We start from the raw sequence: 19,892 nt of genomic DNA, 5'->3' as shown, positions 1-19,892 counted from the left end.
AATGAAAAATTCTTTTATTTTTTTCAGTAATTTTTATTCTTCTTCACTGCTGAATTTAAGTCTATTGGGGGAAGAAAATCTAAGGAGAAGAGTTTCAGTCACTCTTTTGTAGCCTGAAGATGATTGCAATGACTTTAAAGAAGATGGTAATCTTCTCCCAAAGTTTGTTATTTTAAAAAGCCTTGTTGTCATAAAACCAGATTTTTTTTTTTACATAACATTTTGTTATGTTTTCCTTCCAAAATGTTTTCTGAATGAAAACGATATTGGCCAGCTTCTAGAATGCACTGAAAAGAGGTAGTTATTTTATTGCTATTATAGCTGGGTTTTGTAATGGTGATGACTATACAAAACTCATGGGATCATCAGACTCATTGATACTTGATTTCCCATTCAACAGTATCTTCAAGGCTTGTATTTCATATTACTGAATATGAAAAAAAAGTATGTTGACATAAAATGAGGATTCTTTTTAACTTCATACCTCACAGAATTAATTTTTAGAAGAGTTATGTTTTACTCCATTTTTTGATTCCTTTTATCCTTTTTTTCCTCTTAATATATGCATTTCCTACAGTTATTTCTTTAAAATGTAAATTTAACTACAAATACAGGTATCTTCTTAAAGCTTTTACACCATCTGTTAGTGTTATCAATTATGAGTTTTAAATATTAGTTTATATTATATCATAATATCCTTTATTATATGGCATAATTCCTTTATTATGGAACGAAGGAGAGTAATAAGTGCTATATAATGTATTTCCACATTCTCGAGATGGAAAGAATTTTGTTATCTAAAGCTTGTTTCAGAGTCTAGTGAAGTGTTTGGAGTACGGTAGTGATTAATGCATATGGAATAGATGTTTTGTGAGTTTTTGGAACTGTCTGGTTTGTATTTTCATGAGGTTGCAGGGAACTGGGTATGAAGACCTAGGCAGCTCCCTTCAGTTCTGTATTCATATACATGCAGTCTTTTGTTGTCAGTGGGAAAAGGCCTAGTGGGCGTTAGGGTGTGGTTAAGATAGGCCATGGCTTGGTGTAGCTTGTAATGTTAAGGTTTGACCGCAGGACCTGTCATTCCAAACTACATTAATTTAAAAGTGAAGAGGATCATGAATGCTGTAAATGCATTCAATATAAAGTAATCATAATAAAAAAATCAACTCTTCCAATAATTTCTAGATACCATTAAAAGAATCTCTTCAACAGTTTGTACCTGCCTGTTCCTCCTTCTGCAAGGCTTAACAATAGCTTGTTTCATGTCCCGTCCCTGTATCACACCTTCCTCTTTCAACATGGTTGACTGAATGTATTCTCCTTCCTTTGTGGACTCCTTCATTGCCCTCACTAGGTATATTATGTGTTGATGTTTTGTTTACTCCTGTAATTCTAACACTAAAATGTTTTTTATTAAAAATTCCAGGTAAACCCAGCCTTTAGTAACAGGCTTTCTCTCTTTTTTTTTTTTTTTTTTTTTACCATGGAAGATAATAATAACATTATTTTGGCATTCTATTATGTTACAAATATTTTTGATATTTTGAGAATTCTTCTGTAGATGCTAGTTCCCTCAGAACAGGAAATAATGTTTTATACTTGGGAAATATTAGTGTGGCTTCAGTTAGTTTGCTTGTGTTTGTAATTTTATCTGTAAAAATTCTATGTAAGACTTTTCAAACTGCACCATCGTTAGTAGTATTAAGCCAAAGGTACATTTATTGTTTTTTCCAAAGAATATCATACATAAATTGAAAACTTGTTGAATCAAGCTTTTGCATTTCTATTAAATGACATGGTTTTACAGCTTTTTCTTTTACACTGTTTATAAGCCTTTTTAAGAAGCCAAATACATTTTATTTGTTAATATTTTCTAATGATTTATTTCCACATAGGTGGAGAACGAACTTGTGGTGTACATGAGCTAATCTGCATTAGAAAAGGTAAGCAATGATTTGTGAAAGTGAACTTCTGAGCTTGTGAATAGTACTGGTGAGAAATGTGCTACCTAATGTTACAATCGTAGGTTTTCTGGATCTTAGCGTTGCATCTTTGTGTTGCAAAATCTTTTGATGCTGATGCTGTCAATGAAAAAAATAAATAAAATGTGAAGTTCCAAAATAAATTTTGAATTTTCTCAAGAAGGAAAAATGTGCTCTTCCAATATTCACTGAGTTACATGGAAGTTGTTGATGTTGTTCAGCTGTGATAGGAAGCCACAAAAACTTTGATCTTTGCCTTGTTCAGATATTTGTAGGATGATTTTATTTTTAGTAGTAATAGAAAGTTGTGAGGGTATTTTAAACAACTGATGTAATGGACTGGCAATCTCTGCCTATGTTTTCAGTTGAGACCCTAATGACTCAAACTTCTTTGAAAACAACTGTATTAGTAATGAAACCAGTAATTAATAGAGCCTGAAACAGAGCTGTGCTCAAGAGAGGACTTTTATAGGTTTAAAGCTGAGTTACAATGACAGAAGTTGAAGTTTGACAGTACAGCTCAGCTGATACAATGACTAGATATAGTTCTGTTTTCTTGTCCCTTTTGCCAGCCCTACGCTTCTTTCTGCGGCGTTGCTATTGAACCTCTGTGTTCTGATGTGAAAGCTAATCTTAACCAAAAAAACCTGAAAAGTTTCTTCAAGGATTAGTTCCTTGCATTGACTCACCGTTAGGTCAGAAGAGTCTCAGTGCTTTCAAAAGGAAAGGAGTAAGAAAGTGTGGTGGGAGAGGAGGAGGGCTGCAAGACTCTTGACAACTAAGTGTTAGACTGGCTCAATAGTATTGTCAAACCATGTCGTGCTTGGTGGCAAGAAATTTTGTTTGGCTTCTGAATAGAGCTTAGTTTCCATTGCATTCACTTAAAGGTTTTAGTAAAATGAGGGGTTTTTTAAACATTTACTTAATATCTCCTAACCTCAGAATTAAGTCTACCAGTTAAGGTGAAAAATAGCTTTATCGTCACAAGTCATCTTTTCCAAATATCTATTAAAAGAATAATTGGGTGTTGTATGTGGTTTGACAGTACTGTAATTAAAAACAATTTTCTGCTTTTTTAAACTGTAAATTGTTTCATTCTTGCTTTTTTAATTACTTCGTTCTCACTTGGGGGGTGTACTTTTTCCTTTTTATGTTTTGAGGAGGGGGTTTTGTTGTTTTGTTTTGTTGGGTTTTTTTAAAACTTCTTTATTGCTATCTCTGTTTTTCTGTTGGTGTATAAGTTGGTACACACAGTGCTCTGTATTCCTTCTGTAATAGGCTCTGTTTTTCTTTCTGAATTATGAAACTCATTGGAAGTTCAGGAAGCCTACTGATAAAGTTTCAAAATCTATTAATCTTGCTAATCTCTATTTATTTCAGCGTACTGTAGTGATTTTAAGAAAAACAATTTTTCTACGTTCTTGGAGGCAGTGCTGTATGGTTTTTAATGTTATTGCTGGGAAGCTAAATTGAAAAGACGTGCATTGTTTTTTAAGGTTCTATGTTATGTTTGAACACTAGATTCTAGGCTCCATTTGCCATTGATATGATATTATAAACATTTTTTTTTTAGAAACAGTTGCATGGAACCTGTGTTTTAGCATTGGTGATTATAAATTAGCTTAGGGATAAGCATGATTAAAAGAGAAGTATCCTCTTAGTGCCGTTTATACCTGCCACATGTTGGGTTCCTTTTTTCTTCATATGAGTTTCTATGTGTATTCTAACCTTGTGTGCCCCTACGCCCAGCCATGTCACTGACAAATTTCTCCTTGTAGTGTGTGGAGCCGGGTGCATTCTTGTCTGTCCTCTCTCCCTACTTGAGGTGTACATATAAAGCAGAAGATGCTTGCCATCATACTTCAAGTCTTCCAGTCGTGTAGTGTTTTGATTACTTTTTCTAAGACTTTACATCATCTGATATGCATTCAAGATGTTTTTATTGTCTGACCAATGGCCAGGCTCCGAAGGATTACTTTATTTGCCAGTTGTCCAGGCCTGCTTGTTTGCCAGGATCAGAGTGCGTGCTCAAGATCTGTATTGACCTCCTCAGAATAGGAAGGCCTTTCCAAGCAGAGAATTCCTGGCTACCAGCAGTCTGGAGCTAGTCAAATCAGACCTTCCAGCTCTGTCTTTAATGCCACTGGGTACTCATTTCAAGCTTATATAGGATTGAGTTGAAAAGTTTCGTGGCATAAAGGTCTTCCTCTTCACCATCTCTTGGCTGCGCTGTGAAAAGCCAAGCATTTTTTGGTCTGTGAGCTCACTGTGGAAGTTTGATAGACAAATTAAGTATTCACATTGACACACGGATAATTCCCTGTAGTCTTGCCTGGTGCTAGGCAAGATTGCACTGTCCCCCCTCTCCTTTTTCACTGGTGTCTGTGCGACTGTGGCACCAGGAGAGTACACCCCGGCACTCCTATCATTCATTCATTTTTTACCAAATGCTATCTATGAGGCTTTGGGAGTTGGTGCAGTGTTTGACAAAATGGTTCTGCATTTGCTGTTTGCCTGAAAGCTTCCAGTGCTTTCTGCCAGGTGATGGTAGGTAACTCTGACTGCCAGGTGACTGTAGTTAGAGTGCCTGTGTGGAACCTCTGAAAGAAAGATTAGTAGTAAATAGCCAGCATAAGTAACTAGAATTCTTAGAGATGTCCAGTGGACGTTTGTGCTTTGCTTGTCTGTCCATCTTTCTCATAGTCTTTCCAAGTACATTGTTGTTGAGAAGCAACTAATATGATAAACAGTGATGTTCCATCTTATTTGTCCTCTACTGAATACAGAAAAGGGAAAAGCAAGCAAGCAAGCTTGTGTCTTCTATGAATAATGCACAGGAAAACTTTCCGGTTTCAAGTGATAGAGTGTAGTTAGAATTTATATGGGGATTATATGACTTGAAGAACACCTGTTGCTGGCGATTAATTTTTCTTTCTGGTTAGCAAAATAACACATTCCTAAATTGTCTTGCTCTTGCCTGCCCATTCATTTTTTCTAGAAAAATAGGAACCTTGGTGTATCAGATGATGAAATGTGGAAATGGACCAGAAAGGTCTGCAAGGCTATGTGTGACCACACCATTTAGCTCGAATTATTTAATGAAAACTTCTTATCAATGTATGAAGGCATAACTGTAAAAAAACAAAACAAAGCTTAAAAAGGAAATGTCTGCTCTGAGAATATTCAGTTGTTAATATGAAAATAATCTGAAACCTCACTTTTCATTTTTTGTGAGGTTTCGCATTTCTCAAATTAGCCAAAACAATGGAAGGGGTTTTTTACGTTCATTATCTTCAATTTTTTTAGGTACTCTAGGCTGCCGTACTGGGACTGCAAACAGTTGCATTTTCATTTAAAACAGTTGCATTTTCATTTAAAAGCATCATTAAAACTTCTTTGATGTTAACAATGGTTCCACTGAAATAAATAAAACTAATTTGGTTTGTAGATTTATTTTTAGCTTTCTAAGACTCAAAGATTTGCAAGTACCAGTTATAATGCTTATTGAATATCTGAGATTATCTGAATTCTAGTGTAAATGTGATACCAATACAGTATCAATACAGAACTCAGATTTGCTAACCAAAGGTGTAGCCATTGTCTAGCACAGGGCTGCCCCCACGTCACATAATGTTGTTACAGCTTCATAATTGCCCAAGATAGACTGTGGTGGGTCCACTTCTAGTCTGCACAAGAAGGATTAAAGTACTTTTATAGTGTTTTGCTTGTTCAGTTTCCTTTTAGCAGATTCATACATTTTTGAGAAGAAGCTGCAAAGAGCTGGTCAGGAGTAAGAAGAGTGATAGGCTTTTCTGGAAAGCCTTAAAAACTAATTTGTATGTATTTTTAAATAGAGGCTTTTTCTAAAGGCGTACTTATAGGGGGTGTGTGTCCTGAAAATGTGCATATTTTTGTGGCCATTATGTAACATCTAATAGCTGCAAAATAGAGAACAAGTCACTTTCCAGCTATAGAAAAGAACTTTTAAGTATGATTAGTTATTACAGAAGTTCAGTAATACAGCACTGAAATTTGTGACTCCTGTGTTTAACATAGCTAAGTGGTTGAACTGTTTATGTCATTTTGTATTTACACTTTGACAAATTCTGGAAATTGGAAAAAGGAAGAAGGTATTTTTGCTTTTATTATAAATTAACTTCTTGTTTACTTCTGTTATTTAATGCAAGTTTATTTTATGTACACACACATATTCAAATTCTTCTTGTCTGACAATACAAATTGAAGGCTTGGCTAAGGAAAGAAGAGTCATGCATAGTTTAGTTAGTAGTGACTGAGTCATTTCATTCAGTCACTTAGGGTTCTTGACAACAGAAAAAGGTGACAGGATTTTTCTGAAATTACTCAGTTAAAGGTTTCCCTTTTTGCTGGATATTTTCCTAACGTGTTTTTGAGAGAGTCGTGAGAGTTACATTAAATTGTTCCTTTGGTTATTTGCTGTGGACATAAAAGAATCTAGGGAACCTGACATCAGACTTCAGAAAAATATTTCTTTTTTTGGCTGTGTAATGCACTGTAGCTAGGCTGCTAGTCTAACTGGGAACTGACTGTTGTTACATGTACTAATGTTTTAATTAAGGCTGTTTTGAGGTTCTCTTTGTACAGACGAGACAGACTTGTGATGAGTGTTTATGATATTGAGCTATAACTGAAGAGAAACCCTCTTTAATATATTCTGATATGTGTAATATTCACTGTGCGACATGGAGGTGACATTAAAGCAGAAAATGTATGGCCATATTATTTTTAGGTCTCTTTCACCTTTCGTTGTTCATTTGTGTATTTTTGAAGTAATGCAAAGTGATACTTCTAACTCAGCAATGTGTTTTGTATTTAATTCATGGAAATGTAGACTGAGTATCTGAGTAAGGTCTGAGTTGTACAGATTTTTAAAAATTATTTTTTAAGCCTTTTTTTCTTTTCCAAATGTTCTTTTCTTTCTGTTGTTGTGGCAGTCTTGCAAACAAAGGAAATTATTCAGCAAACTGCCTTTGTGACTAATAATGGAAAAGAATTGCTCTTTAATATGCAAAAGAAAGTTGCAAAAAGAGCAACGTCTTTGGCTGATAATGAAAAATGTCACTTGTAATAATAATTTTGAAAAGATAAGAAGGTATGAATTTTTGTTTTGTCAGAAGTATATTTTAAGTAGGACTTATGTCCTCTTTAATGTTCTGGTCAACTATCCTTATCCATTTGCATGTATCTGAATGTTAAGTTGCCAACTGCGTTTAATTCAAATGGAAAAAAATCATATTTATTCATGAATTTCATTTTACAAGTAGAAACAGTATTTTACTGAAAGTCAACTGCATCTGATATTCAAGTTATATTACAGTTTTTATGATAGTCTACACTAAGTGCCTCTGAAAAAGAAACAAAATAATTTTTCCCCTTTCTTTCTGCTGTCATCCAGTTGGTAGAACTTACTGTTCTTCAAGAGAAAGGTGATACCACAGATGGTAGCAAATTTCTTTAAATTAGGTAACCCCACATTAATGTAAAACATTATAAATATACATCGTTTCTACTCATTTAAGAGTTCAGATGTGGACAGTACAAAGTGCAGTGCATTTCCTCTTTTTACAGAGATAGGAATAAAAACTCTTCATTAAAAAGTATACAAAATTAAAGCTACTTTTATAATATACACAGAAAATAGTAATTAATCTGTTCATAACTGTGCACTAGTTAATTTTTAATAGACAAATACGTATTTTTTTCCAGGCTAGAAGAAATTTTGTGTCCTTTATTCCATGAATACTAAATTTAATAGACCTGGGAGATATTATAAAAGTATGACTACCTATTAAAAAAAATGAAAGTAATAATTTTAGAATTAACAACACCGGGATATATACTAAATTTTGCACTCTGTTGGAAAGCTAATCTGTATTCATACATTTTGGACTAGAGAAAATTTAATACGAAGTAAGTATTTTTCTTTGAGATTATTGATGCCCATACAGGAAGCAAAGTTATGTTTCTGTGTGTTCTCCTGTGTTTGGAGTCTTCTGGAAAGCAGCAGCTACTGGGATCACTTAATTGCAACTATCACAGTACCTTTCTTCTGTAGCAAGTTTTGTATGTAAGAACTTTGCTATATCCAAACCCTGGCATTTCTTCACTTAAAATGTTCATGTAATCATTTTTTACTGCACAGTACTTTGCTATGTATCCTAGTTAATCACTGTGCTGTTCAGAAATCTGCATCCTGGATTGTTTCACACTTTGTTATTAATTGTAGCGGCTGATAGGAAAAATGTGGTTTTAAGAGATTTTTATTACATAGATTTTTTTCCCCAGTAGTGGAGAGCTACTTTGTAGTAGCTATGAACTTTCAAACCACAAGTCTCTAGACCCCTGCAGGTCTTTAATACTTTTGCACTGGGAGGATTATTTGAGAGTGCCATTAAAAATCTATAATCACAGCTGTTCTCTTACCCACTGTGTTGAGATTACAGTCGTGTAATATGCTATGTAATTGCAGCAGATTATTGGGATTTGGAGGTAATCAAGATGATTCCATGATCTATGTCTATTCCAAGTAGCAATGAGATGCTTCCTTCGCTGTTTCTTTTCAGAGATTTCTGTTGTGAGATACTACTTAATAGGAGATGAATTCCATGTTAGAGAGAAAAGGCATTGAGGGACTGGTAAATCAGCAGGGGTGGCAGGCTGACAACTTCCTCAGCCCATAAGGGTTTAGGAATTAAAAGATTTCTGTCAAAAGTTTAAATCTCCATCTCAGACTATGGCTTCTGTTATTCCTAAATTCTTTCTTATGTCAGTGATATTTTGGAGCCCAGGGTCCTCTTTTTCCTATAATTTTATCTCCAAAAGACAGTTTCAGCATGGTATTTTAAAAGAAAGGGAAAGGAAACCTGTAAATGATGATCTGCAGAGGCAGTACTAGTGTTGCTAGAAGTATTTTTGTGCAGTTATGTATGTGATTAGTTAACTTGCTGAACCAAGCCCTTTTTAACACAAACTATAATTTATGAAATATATTGAACTCTTATTTGATGTAAATATTTAGTCAAATAATTTAATTGTTCATAATAAAATTAAATAAATTAATTTTTTAAATTAAAATACATTCTAGACTTTTAATTAAAATACATTCCTGTGTGAAGGAAGTCCTGGAATCTAGATGTTAAAATGTATTTTTTTTATTAGTCCCTGTAATTAGGTGTTAAGAAAACGAGGGGGAAAAGAAGTTCTGGTTTATCTATGTAGCACTGCAGATTATCCTTCAGCCAGTATGAAGTGACATAAACCAAATGGTGAAAAAAGTTGATATTATTCCTGATGACTTTCCACTGCAATAAAAGTGGCGGTGGAGTTAGACCAGTGTAGCTGTTGTGATACAGTAATTGCAGTAAATTTTTTTTATGTAAACAAGGACATATATTTTTTACTTAATGTTAGATGTATGTCATTTTTTAATAAATTAACCTTTAAATGGCATTGTGTATCACTTCAGATAATGTAAGTTTTCTGTTTTCCCCAGTATTACTTTGAAAGGTTTATAAACAGAATTTTTAAAGGGCATTTTTGTTCCAAATAGAAAGTTAAATAAGCACTTCCATCCCAATTTCATTCTGTCAGTCTTTCAAAACTTCTGAAAGGTTCATGTTACTCAAAATTGTTAATAATTTTCTTATTTAGGAAATGCAATGCTCTTTTCAGTTCTGCATTGAAATTCAATTGTCATTCAAGGTTTATGTTCATTTAAAATTGCATGTTACTCAGGGTAATATATTCAATATAGATATCTGAAGTGTTGAAATACAGGTAGCTCATGTTGCACATGCTTGTAATTTGTACTGGAGAGCACGTAAACTTGCTGTATAACAAAGTGCAAGATGCAGGAGAAAAACATGTAGGAAGGAACATCATAAGACTAGCAGTATAACGTGTATTTAACATAATACACTGACAAACGTAGCCATTAGCAGTGGGCTAAGTTAAGTCTGGGCTGGAGAAGAAAGGCAGAATACAAGTTTTAATTGAAGGGGACAGCATCTTTATACAGGAAGGTTTCAGTTTTAATGTTACCTAAATGTAGCTAAAAATTTAAAAACATTAATAGATGAGAATTAATTGCATGTATTAAGTTGAGCTAAAACACTTCTGATGCTTGTTTTGGCAAAATATAAAAGATATGGGTAAATCTGTAGAAAGGAATTACATAGTTCTGATGTTTTATATGAGAGAAAGAAGAAAGATGAATACTGAATAAAACAGGAAGCATAGGAAATACATTTGGAATTTTGTTTTTTACACATTTAATAAAATGTTTAGAGGGAATTCTGAGTTCATTGTGTGTCATTGATTTTTAGCAGAAACATCAGCTAGTCAATTTTTATGGCAAAGTTGCTTCTGATTTTTCTATGGGAAAGCATTCTAATAGTAATGTCAGCTGCTACATAGAGTTTATCTTGTTTGTAAAACAGTGTAGCTAGTCAAGAATTCAATTTTTTAAGTCTTCTAACACAACACTGGATAAAATATTGCCCCCTGTAGGTGTAGCATTTTGTCTGGGTAAACTAGGTTCTATTCACTTGTGATTGCTTCTGCAACTACTCCAGCAAACAGGAAGACAATAATTCTGCTAAATTATTGTGGAACTTTGTGTATTGAGTTTACCTTGTCAAAGAAAAGCTGTTCAGAAAGAGCACAAAATCGTAGGTAGCCTTCAAATTCAGTTACTTACTTTTAGAGAAGAGACCATCCTATATAATTAGTCATAAAAGAAAAAAATATTTATGTGTAAACTGACACATACAAAAGTACAGTTCTTATTCCTGTTGAGTAATCAGTCAGACCAAAGTATTTTACTTCTGAGCTGACTCTGAGGTATAGAGGGTTTTATTTGTTTTTTTCCATTATGACATGAGTTGTCTGTGAGAAATAAATATGTGCTTTTTGGAGATAAATAATTTAAGCATGGAGAAAAGGCAGTCAAGGCATGAATCTTATTTTTTGGTTCAGTAACCTGTTTAGCTTTCTGAAAATATGTTAATTTCTTGTGCAAGTCGGAAAGTTGGTATGAAGTGACAAGCACCAGTGAATAGCATTTGGATAAAATACTTTTGAGCTGGACAGCGCAGGTTATTTTCATGTAATGTCAAGATGTAATGGTGTAAAAACTAATAACAATAAATAATTCTTCTTCAGGACTAAATACAAAACAACAGTCCTGATTATTTAAAAGAATTTTAAAGGCTAAAATATTTTAGATCAAGTTGTAAAAAAAACAAAACAAAACAGGTTATAAATAAAAACAAGCTTACATTTTTCATTTCAAATATTTTTGTGCTAGGATCTTAAAGTTAATCGAGGTTCTTTGGATCATACCCCTAGTTAATTTGTGCACAGAACAGATAGTATTGCTTTGTAAATGAATAATTAAAACATCACTGAGGTAACTATGTGGCTTTTTACATTACTAGCTGAGTGAGCAGTATGATGTGGAGTGTGAGAGCTCCAAAAATAATTGACTGGATATTAAATATAATTGGGGGTTTAGATACATATTAAAAACATTAAATGCTTTTAAATTTAATATTAAAAACATTAAATGCTTTTTAATATGTCTGAGGATTTTTGTTGTTTTGGTGATACTTATTTAAAGATGCCATTATTTTCTGAAGAGTTTGAAACATCTTTTGGAAAAGAAAAATTGTTTAATAATAAGGAAGTTATTTGAGAAAGAGATCCTAATTTGATATTTAAGATGAAGAGATGGTAAGTTTATGTGTTCTAATAATTCTAATTCTAGTGATGATAATAATAAAAGTGAATTAGTGATGTTAATGTAATACTTCTGTAATAAGTATAACTTTCTATGCCATTTCCATAGCCAGCAATTCAATTAGTCATAACTTTGTAGCAAGAGATTTGTTCTTTTAGTATTTATAAAAGTGTGTTGTATTAGTATGAATTTCAAACATTCATTGTTGTTTTTCTTAAGAACTGAGGATAATTATGAAGTTCATAAAAGTAGGATGTTTGAATTTGAAATATGACTATGAGAAAATATTGCCTTTCTACCAGTTTGTGATTGTAGAAGAAACCACTGGGAACCTCTGAGAGTTTTTAAACTGCTTTTAATGGTACAATTAATGCCCAAACCAATCAGAATTTATGACAGTGTGTTTTCAATCAAAATAATTCTGGTGCTGAATGTGACACAGATGTATTTTATGTGCAAAAAAGAACTTTTTTTTTTTTTTCTGTCTACAAAGTATAACTGCTTGGCACTTCAGCTGTGAGAAACTAATTGAAGGATTAATGTGATGTATAAAACCTTTATTCATAGATGGGAATCTGTACATATTTACATATGGAAAATTGAAGTACAATTTTATTTGGTTTTTTTTCTGGCTTTACAATGGTAATACATTAAAGGATTTTAACTTGATAATATACTTAATCTGTGAACAAACATTCTAAGATTCTTTACATGGATGCAAATTGATACGGGAATATAATTTTCAAGCCCTATGTTCACACTTAATTACATAAATAATTAAGTAGTCTTGCTGCAGCTAAAGTTTCATTCTTTTTGTAAGGTATCAGCCAATGTTTTTTTTCACTCCAGAAAGATGTCATCAGATACTGTGTTTCCATAGAGAACTATACAGTTTGCATACAGTGCCTTTTTTAACTAATTAGTATCCAGGAAGTACTTGAGAAAAAAACAAAAGCATTGTGTTTTCAAGTTACTTTTAGGTTGTGGTTAACTTCCTTAAGCACGTGTTTTGATGGATCAAAGCACCTTTGACTACTGAACAATATAAGCATAAGTAAAAAAAAAAAAAAAAAACCCAAAATTTAAACCAACGGTTTCAAAAGATCAAATGGGAAATACTTGCCCGTGGCCAGCGCCACTTTTCTCTGAAGATGTTGTACAGTTAATCTATCCTATTAAAAGAAAACATTCACTGTCCTTTATTGTGAATCATAGAATGATTGGAATTCAGTTCAGTCTCCTGCTCAAAGCAGTGTTGACACTGAATTCAGGCAAAGTTGCTTAGGACAGCCTGCTCCAATAGCAAAGCAATTATCCTCATAGATAAATTTCTGTGGTGCCATTATCTTTACCTGTCTAGTCTTCCTAATCTGTCGTCTTTTTCTGCCTTCTCTTAACTTTCCAACTTGTTCTGTGTACTCTATCCCAGTGTTGCACCTTCTTCATAACTCGTACTTCCCATTTCATCATTATCTTGTGCCTAACTGCCATCTTCCACTTCACTCTCACTTCTGTTGGTCCCTGTGTGTGGTGAATCGCATTTCTTCTTCCTGCCTTTTCTGCCACTGCCTCTGTATTTGATAGGTGTTAGAACTGGAAGTTATTGAAAAATGAAGATTTTCTGCTCTTGGCCAGTCTCTAGTCTCATTTGGGTCAGGATCAATAATTCAAAGAAAACTGGATGTTGTTCCAATAGCCCCAGACATTCTCAGTTATCCATATGCAGTCTTGGGAGGAAGCATGCTTACTGCCAGCAGAACCTTAGGAGATTTCATCTGTTAAACTTTGAGGTCAAAAATGAATATACAGAAACTGAGGGTTTTGTCAAATCTCAGAGCTTTCCCATGTTTAGGAAGATTGCATGAAAATGGTAAATGGATGCCTGACAAATGATAAATGAACACCTGACATGCCAAATTTTCCTTGCTCTTAATCAGGGAACACTAGGGCTTTTAAAAAAAATAAATTAGTCACCACTATAGCAGTAATTTTTTTTCCTTCACCTCATTCTTGGTCATGGCTTCACTATTTTTGGGGATCTTAAAAACAAACAAAACCCCTTCAGTGTGAGGCAGAGTTGCCATATACTTCAGCTGTAACAAGTGATTTTAATGAAATGATGAGCAACTCCCAGCAGACTTTTGAAGGGAATATCAGGTAATCTTAGCAGGATGTGCAACCAAGGTCTTTCGTGAACAAAGGGATTTTTTTTTTTCCTATTTGTTCATGATAATGAAAATATTTTTTTAAAAGTTTTAGCTTCCTTTCCTCTCTGGCCCAGAATAGAATTCCACTTTTCTCACCTTGTTGCTCTGCTTGATGCAGCAGGACATCTCATCCTGAAGGACTGATGAGGAACTCCGTAACTCTATGGGTCTTTGCATTTCTGTTGTACTGTCTGAAATTGAAAATACCACATGCCTGCCCCTCCCTGTTGCCCTGTTTGTTTTATTTTGGCCCTATTAAGCAGTTATACTGTGTTCTTGTATTTCTTGTTCTTTCTTGGACTTTAGTGGGTTGGAAAGTGGAGGTCAGATTTTGAAGGTTTCCAAGTATTTCTAGCTTTGCCTTCAGTTCTTCAGTGTTCCCAACTTAACTCAGTTGACAGTTGCTCAATTTTTTCCTAGCTTTTCTGGTATGATCTAATAAAACAAGAAAAAATTTTACTCAAGTTTGATATTGACTAAATAGAGGTCTAGTGTAATTGGGGTTTCTGTTTTATCGTTTTGGGAGTTCTTTCGTTGCTATTCCGGTATTTTTTTAGTAGTATTGTCAGGATGGGTGGTTCAAAGTTGTTGGCAGGTTCCTTTTCATGTGAAAATTTTCAGGGTTCTAGGCACAATGTTACATGATCTCTTCTGGTCAGAGGTAAAAAGTGAAGCAAAAATAATTTTCACAGTTTCAGATAGGTCTGGATGTCCAGCTCAAAATAGACGTGCAAATCTCACCAATTCCTTTTAGATGATGTAAAGTGGATTTCTTTTGATCTTTCTTCTATACACACCTGTATAATTATTTAAGAACAGGACCACAAATGTTCCTTGTCATCCCACAAAACAAACAGAGGAGGTTGTGGAACTGTGTGTGTTTCTCAGTCAGCACTTTTACATAGATGTATGACCCCAGATTTACAAAGGACATATGTAGACTCAAAGAGTAATTTAATTTGGAAGGCTCCTGGGAAAGTAATTCCCAGTTCAGCCCCCTGCTCAAAGCAGGGCTAACATTAAAGTTGGATTTTATAACTGATCTAGGCAGTCTGTTCCAGTGAAAAACCCCTCTTATTCTGTGATTTTTTCCCCTCATCTCCAACTGGATTTTTTCTTGTTGCTACTGTGAACTGTTGCCTCTTGTCCTTTTGTATTGCATCTCTCAGAATGCAGCATCTGTCGCCAACTTTTTTTTTAATCCCACTCCTTTTACATAGTGAAAGATATTGCCACACAGCGTTATACTCCTAAAGTGAAGTGCCAAGATATTGGCAAATGGAATTCATAAATCTGATAAATCTTCATAAATCTTTTATAAATAGAAAAAAATCAACCCCCAAGAGTGGGATTTATGGTAGTGAGTAGAGGGACGCTTAAAATCTAGCAAAAGCAGCAGGAAGAAAGGGATATGTGAAATCCTAGCTTTCATACAGATGAATCCAGCCGTGTTCAATCCTGAAAGATGCATGTCTGTGTGTTTAGGCCACAAAACCCACTTGAAGTGTTAAGGTGTCTGTTACCTCAAGGTCCTACTCTCCCTCTTTAGAATGCAGCTTTGAGACATAACTGATATAAGAGGCTATAATGTTTATTAGTTGATCAGCACACTACTAATAAACCAATTAACAGATTAATTAACTAATAAACATACGACTATGAATCACTTAGTAGTTCTATAATGCTTTACACCATTGTTAATTGCATGCAGTTATTGAGTTCTATCACTTTTTTCTTATAAATTGCACCCAAATATTACTGAATTATAGTTCTTTAACCTCCCACACTACTTAGTAACGAATTTGCAATTCTGTCACCCTTTAATGTATCACATCAAGTCTTTTGGATGTGTAGACCCAATGGAGAGTCCAGTGGGTTGCCCAAGGGTCTTCCCTCTGACATCCTGGCAACCTTGATTAATGAATCATGTGAGCTTCATTATAGTCTGTGGGCATCTGCACTCCTCCTGTCAAAAGATCTGCCCTCTCTTGTTCTTGAACTGCTTTTATAACTTGTTCATTATTTCTTACGTTTCTAGGCCCTCTTTTTTGCTGCCTTTCTGTATCCCTTTCTCTGCACAGTCTCCTTTCAGATAAACAAGCTGCCCCTTAATTTCTCTTTCCCCATTGGTCCAATTTGCTACATCTATTCCCAGATTTCATATTTCTAAAACCGTTTCCACTCTTGGCCTTAAATGGTATTACTGATGTTGTTACTTGGGTGGTGATGGACTTGCAAGATTCTACCTCTGCAAAAGATGCCCAGTACTCCCTTTCAGTTATCTGCTTAATAGCAATTCCATATTCTTTATTTTATACACTTTCTAAGACATGTCAGTCTACTTCAGCCTTTTTCCTCTACCTGGTTTTGATTAAGTATGCTTTATCTCTATTCCACTTAGCTCTTTCTTGGTTAATATGCAAGTGGTACATGTACCAGGGCAAGGAACATACCATTATTTGCTTTTTCTCATTCTGTTTTTTGCTCACACAGTATACTACTTGTCAGAGAGCAGCAAGGGCCAGCTGGTCCCTAAGGAAAAAGGAGCCGGGAGCTGAGCAGAACATGGCTGGCAGAGGCAATGGCATCACCAGCAAGGGCTCAGTCCCTCCCCAGCAGCACTGTCTTAGACTTGGCCCTGGGTCCAGGTAGCCAAACGTCCAGCCCCTTCCAGGAGAGGGGAATGCTCTTAGCTCCCTTCCAGTGCTCCAGCACTGTCTCAGATGTTCCATCAAAAATCATCGGCCTTGGCATCTGCTGATAATCTCCCCATTTTCTTCAGAGACCCTGTCTTGTTTTGGGGTCCAGTACTCCAGCAGAATCTCTTGCTCACAATGTCAGTCATCCCTTAGATTAGGACCAGATACTTTTCTATTCTTTGAAAAGGTGATTAAACAGTAACTCAAATTTAAATGGAGTTTTTTTGGTTGTATTTGCATATATATTTGGAAATTTAGTAGTATTTAGTAATGATGAATTCTGATATAATATTATAACTTTTACGAGTTAAACTTACAAGATTTTTAAAACGTGTTTCTTTCTGTTTCTTTTAGTATCTCCTGAAGCAATTGGATTCCTGTCTGCTGTCGGGGTGTTCATTATTCTCATGTTGCTACTTTTCCTATATATTAATAAGAAGATGTGTTTCGAAAATGTTAGTGGTTTCCCAGATCTTGATTCAGGATACACTACAAGAAAGAATTCACAAGATAAACTTTGTAAGTATCTGAAATACAGTGTACTAAACTTAATTATAAGAACGCACATTTTTACAACGATGTGTAGAAATACACAAATAATCACTTGACTCAAGTGATGAAAACTCACAATGTTGACTTTTCCTGTGACTGTGCAGTATGTGGAAAGGAAGAAACCTTTGTATTCACAAGCCACAGAAATTCAACAGCTATATATAACTGAAGAGTTGACATTTGCTTATGGGAAGATATTTCTCTTGCACTATGAGAATACTCTTTAATATACCTTAAATGTTCCATAATTGTGTATAATTAAATCTTCTCAAGTAAATTTGTGAATGGGATTATTGGATTTTCACTCAGCCTGTTAAAATTCTTCACTGACCTGTTGGAGAAGGTCTTGCATTTACTCACCTGGAAAATAATTTTAAAGAAGTAAAACATTAGAAGCTAAAGACATCTTATCTCTGACTAACAAATTATTTCTATACTTTTTTAATAGAAGAAGGTCTTTAAAGATAATGTGAAATTAAAAAAATAGACCTTGAAAAAGATATTGAGGGTTGCTAAAATAACCCCTTTCTACTTTTGGGCTGTGGAAATTGAATGGGCTTTGTTAGTTAGCTGATTTGAGAGGAAGAGACAGGCACCAGAGAACAGAATGGGAAATTTGAGAGGTTTTCTTCCCTTCTACCTCTTTGAAAGGTGCAGCTAAATTTTTATTTTCAATTTCCTTGGAGACAGAAAAAGTTCTCCTTGCTGGAAATTAAGTCTGTCATCTTAACTTTCTTTTGCCACAAAACAAGTCTTCATGTTTCAAAATATCTTACCTTATGTAAAAGACAACAAATATTTTGGGCTGAAGAAGTCTCCATGATGCGTGGTTTTGTGCAGCTATTATGTTAAAAGCTTGTTTTAGTGTGACATTGATGAAAGGACATAATTTAAATGTCTCACAACTTCTTCTTTGCAGGTTAGAATAAAAAAACATATTTCCACCTCACACAGTTGTCTTATTTTTGAAAAGAATGAATTTTATTATGGCTAGTTGATGCTGCAGTTGATGAAAGACTATGGTTTTGCTGGTTGATTGTGGCTTCGTTTCAAGATATTTACTTAGCTGCTTTCTTACTATTTTCAATGCATATTGAATGGAAAGAGCAAAGCTGCAACTTCCCCTGGTAAATGTATTGAGTTTGAGGTAGCAAAAGCAAATAGCTCTCAAATTGAACTTGGAGAAATGGAGTTGATCTGTTTGTGAAGCAGAGGACCTTTCGGTATTAAAAGTTGTTGCTGAATAGGTTGGACAAATGGCGTTTTTCAGAAACCTCCACCAGAATCTGAGCCTTCCCTCTGTGTCTTCACTGGTCGACACCCTTAGCAGTGCTGTGGATGATCTGACCAGTGCTGTTGGAGAGGTTGGCTACAGTGTAGCTGATTCAGTAACAGAACAAGTAACAAGCATGATAAATGGCCTTCGTGCAGAAGATGAAAGCTCCAAAATACAGAATGATAAACCGCTGGAAGGGAGAGAGGAACATACACGATCATTAACTCATTCTCAGGAAATTAATATGAAAGTGAAGAGAGGTATTGCAGAACAGAGAGGGACTCATTCTAAGTCGTTACATTTTGTAAAAAAAGATACAAGTCAAGATGGAGTATCCGACCATGTTGTTGACAAAAACCAGTGCCAGTTAAAAGGCACAGATAGTAATAATCATTCAAGTGATACAGAAGTACCTCAGGATTTGAAGACTGTAGGAGGACCTTTTAAAAGGGAAGGAGTAGGAGGAAATGAGTGTTTTGTCAATGATAAGTTCTTTAAGGATAGTAACCTGAAAAGTAATAAATTTACAATGGAGCACTCTATTGAGGAACAAGACAATTGCCTGTGTGCAGTATCAGCTAAATCTGGGAATCACTTGCATAGAAAAATCAAACCGCGGTCACCTGGAGGTGATTTTAAGGATTCTGAAGAAGTGCACAGTATGAACGTTCCCCAAGATTTAGAAACAAAACTTGTTGAAGTACAGAAGCAAAAATTATCAGATTCCAGCTTGAAGAAGATGCACAATGACCACCCCAATTGCATTAATGAAATAAAAGAAAAGAAATCTGAAGCCTTTTTTGACAGAAAAGGAAAATTCGTATCAAAGGATGAAGAATATGTGTCAACTACAATTGCAAAAATGGGTAAAAAGAAAAACTCAAAGAAATCAGAAAGAGAGCTATGTAATAGGAAGACAGCAGGAAAAGGTGAGGAGTCCATCAGCAAACTGCATTCTTCAACCTTTCCTGAAACTTATGATACTTCCTACTTTTTTCACCTAATTTACATATTTAATAATAGCGTTTCCTGTGGATGTCTGTGTTGTCAGTGCTTCATTCTCTAATTATGTTGATATTTCTTGGAAGTTAATTACTTTTTAAAGTATTACTTAAAGGAACAGATTAATAAATGCCTTTCCTATGTTCTAACTTTTCTTTTTCTATATACAGTTTTTCTTACCTTGTCTGCAGTGCCTTGTGTGGTTTCTGTTAAAAATGATGAATTAATTAATACTGGAAAGTAACACTTGTTCTGTGAAAGTGGTTTTTATTTTATGTATTTTAAAAGCATTGCATAAAATGTGATAAGATGATAAAGAAAAAAAATAACTTCGGCTACATTTACATTATAGTAGATCTTCAGAATGTATTTCTGGGATATGTAAGATAATTTCAA

General features: G+C 34.5%; 1 protein-coding gene across 5 annotated transcripts in view; it reads left to right on the top strand.

Moving 5' to 3' along the window:
* Nucleotides 1-19,892, top strand: part of SYT14 (synaptotagmin 14) — a 93,290-nt gene that overhangs the window by 9,824 nt on the left and 63,574 nt on the right. For 3 of the 5 annotated variants that reach the window (XM_052806204.1, XM_052806203.1, XM_052806202.1), the window contains exons 2-3: nt 1,896-1,943; nt 17,021-17,185. In XM_052806204.1, the coding sequence (XP_052662164.1) occupies nt 1,896-1,943; nt 17,021-17,185 (213 nt within the window). Of the gene's footprint in view, nt 1-1,895; nt 1,944-17,020; nt 17,186-18,137; nt 19,424-19,892 lie in introns of those variants that run through there. The other 2 variants (XM_052806201.1, XM_052806199.1) reach the window with 1 other exon arrangement.

Source organism: Harpia harpyja, chromosome 13, assembly GCF_026419915.1.
Source record: "Harpia harpyja isolate bHarHar1 chromosome 13, bHarHar1 primary haplotype, whole genome shotgun sequence".
Lineage (NCBI taxonomy): Eukaryota > Metazoa > Chordata > Aves > Accipitriformes > Accipitridae > Harpia > Harpia harpyja.
This window is presented reverse-complemented; position numbering and strand designations above follow the sequence as displayed.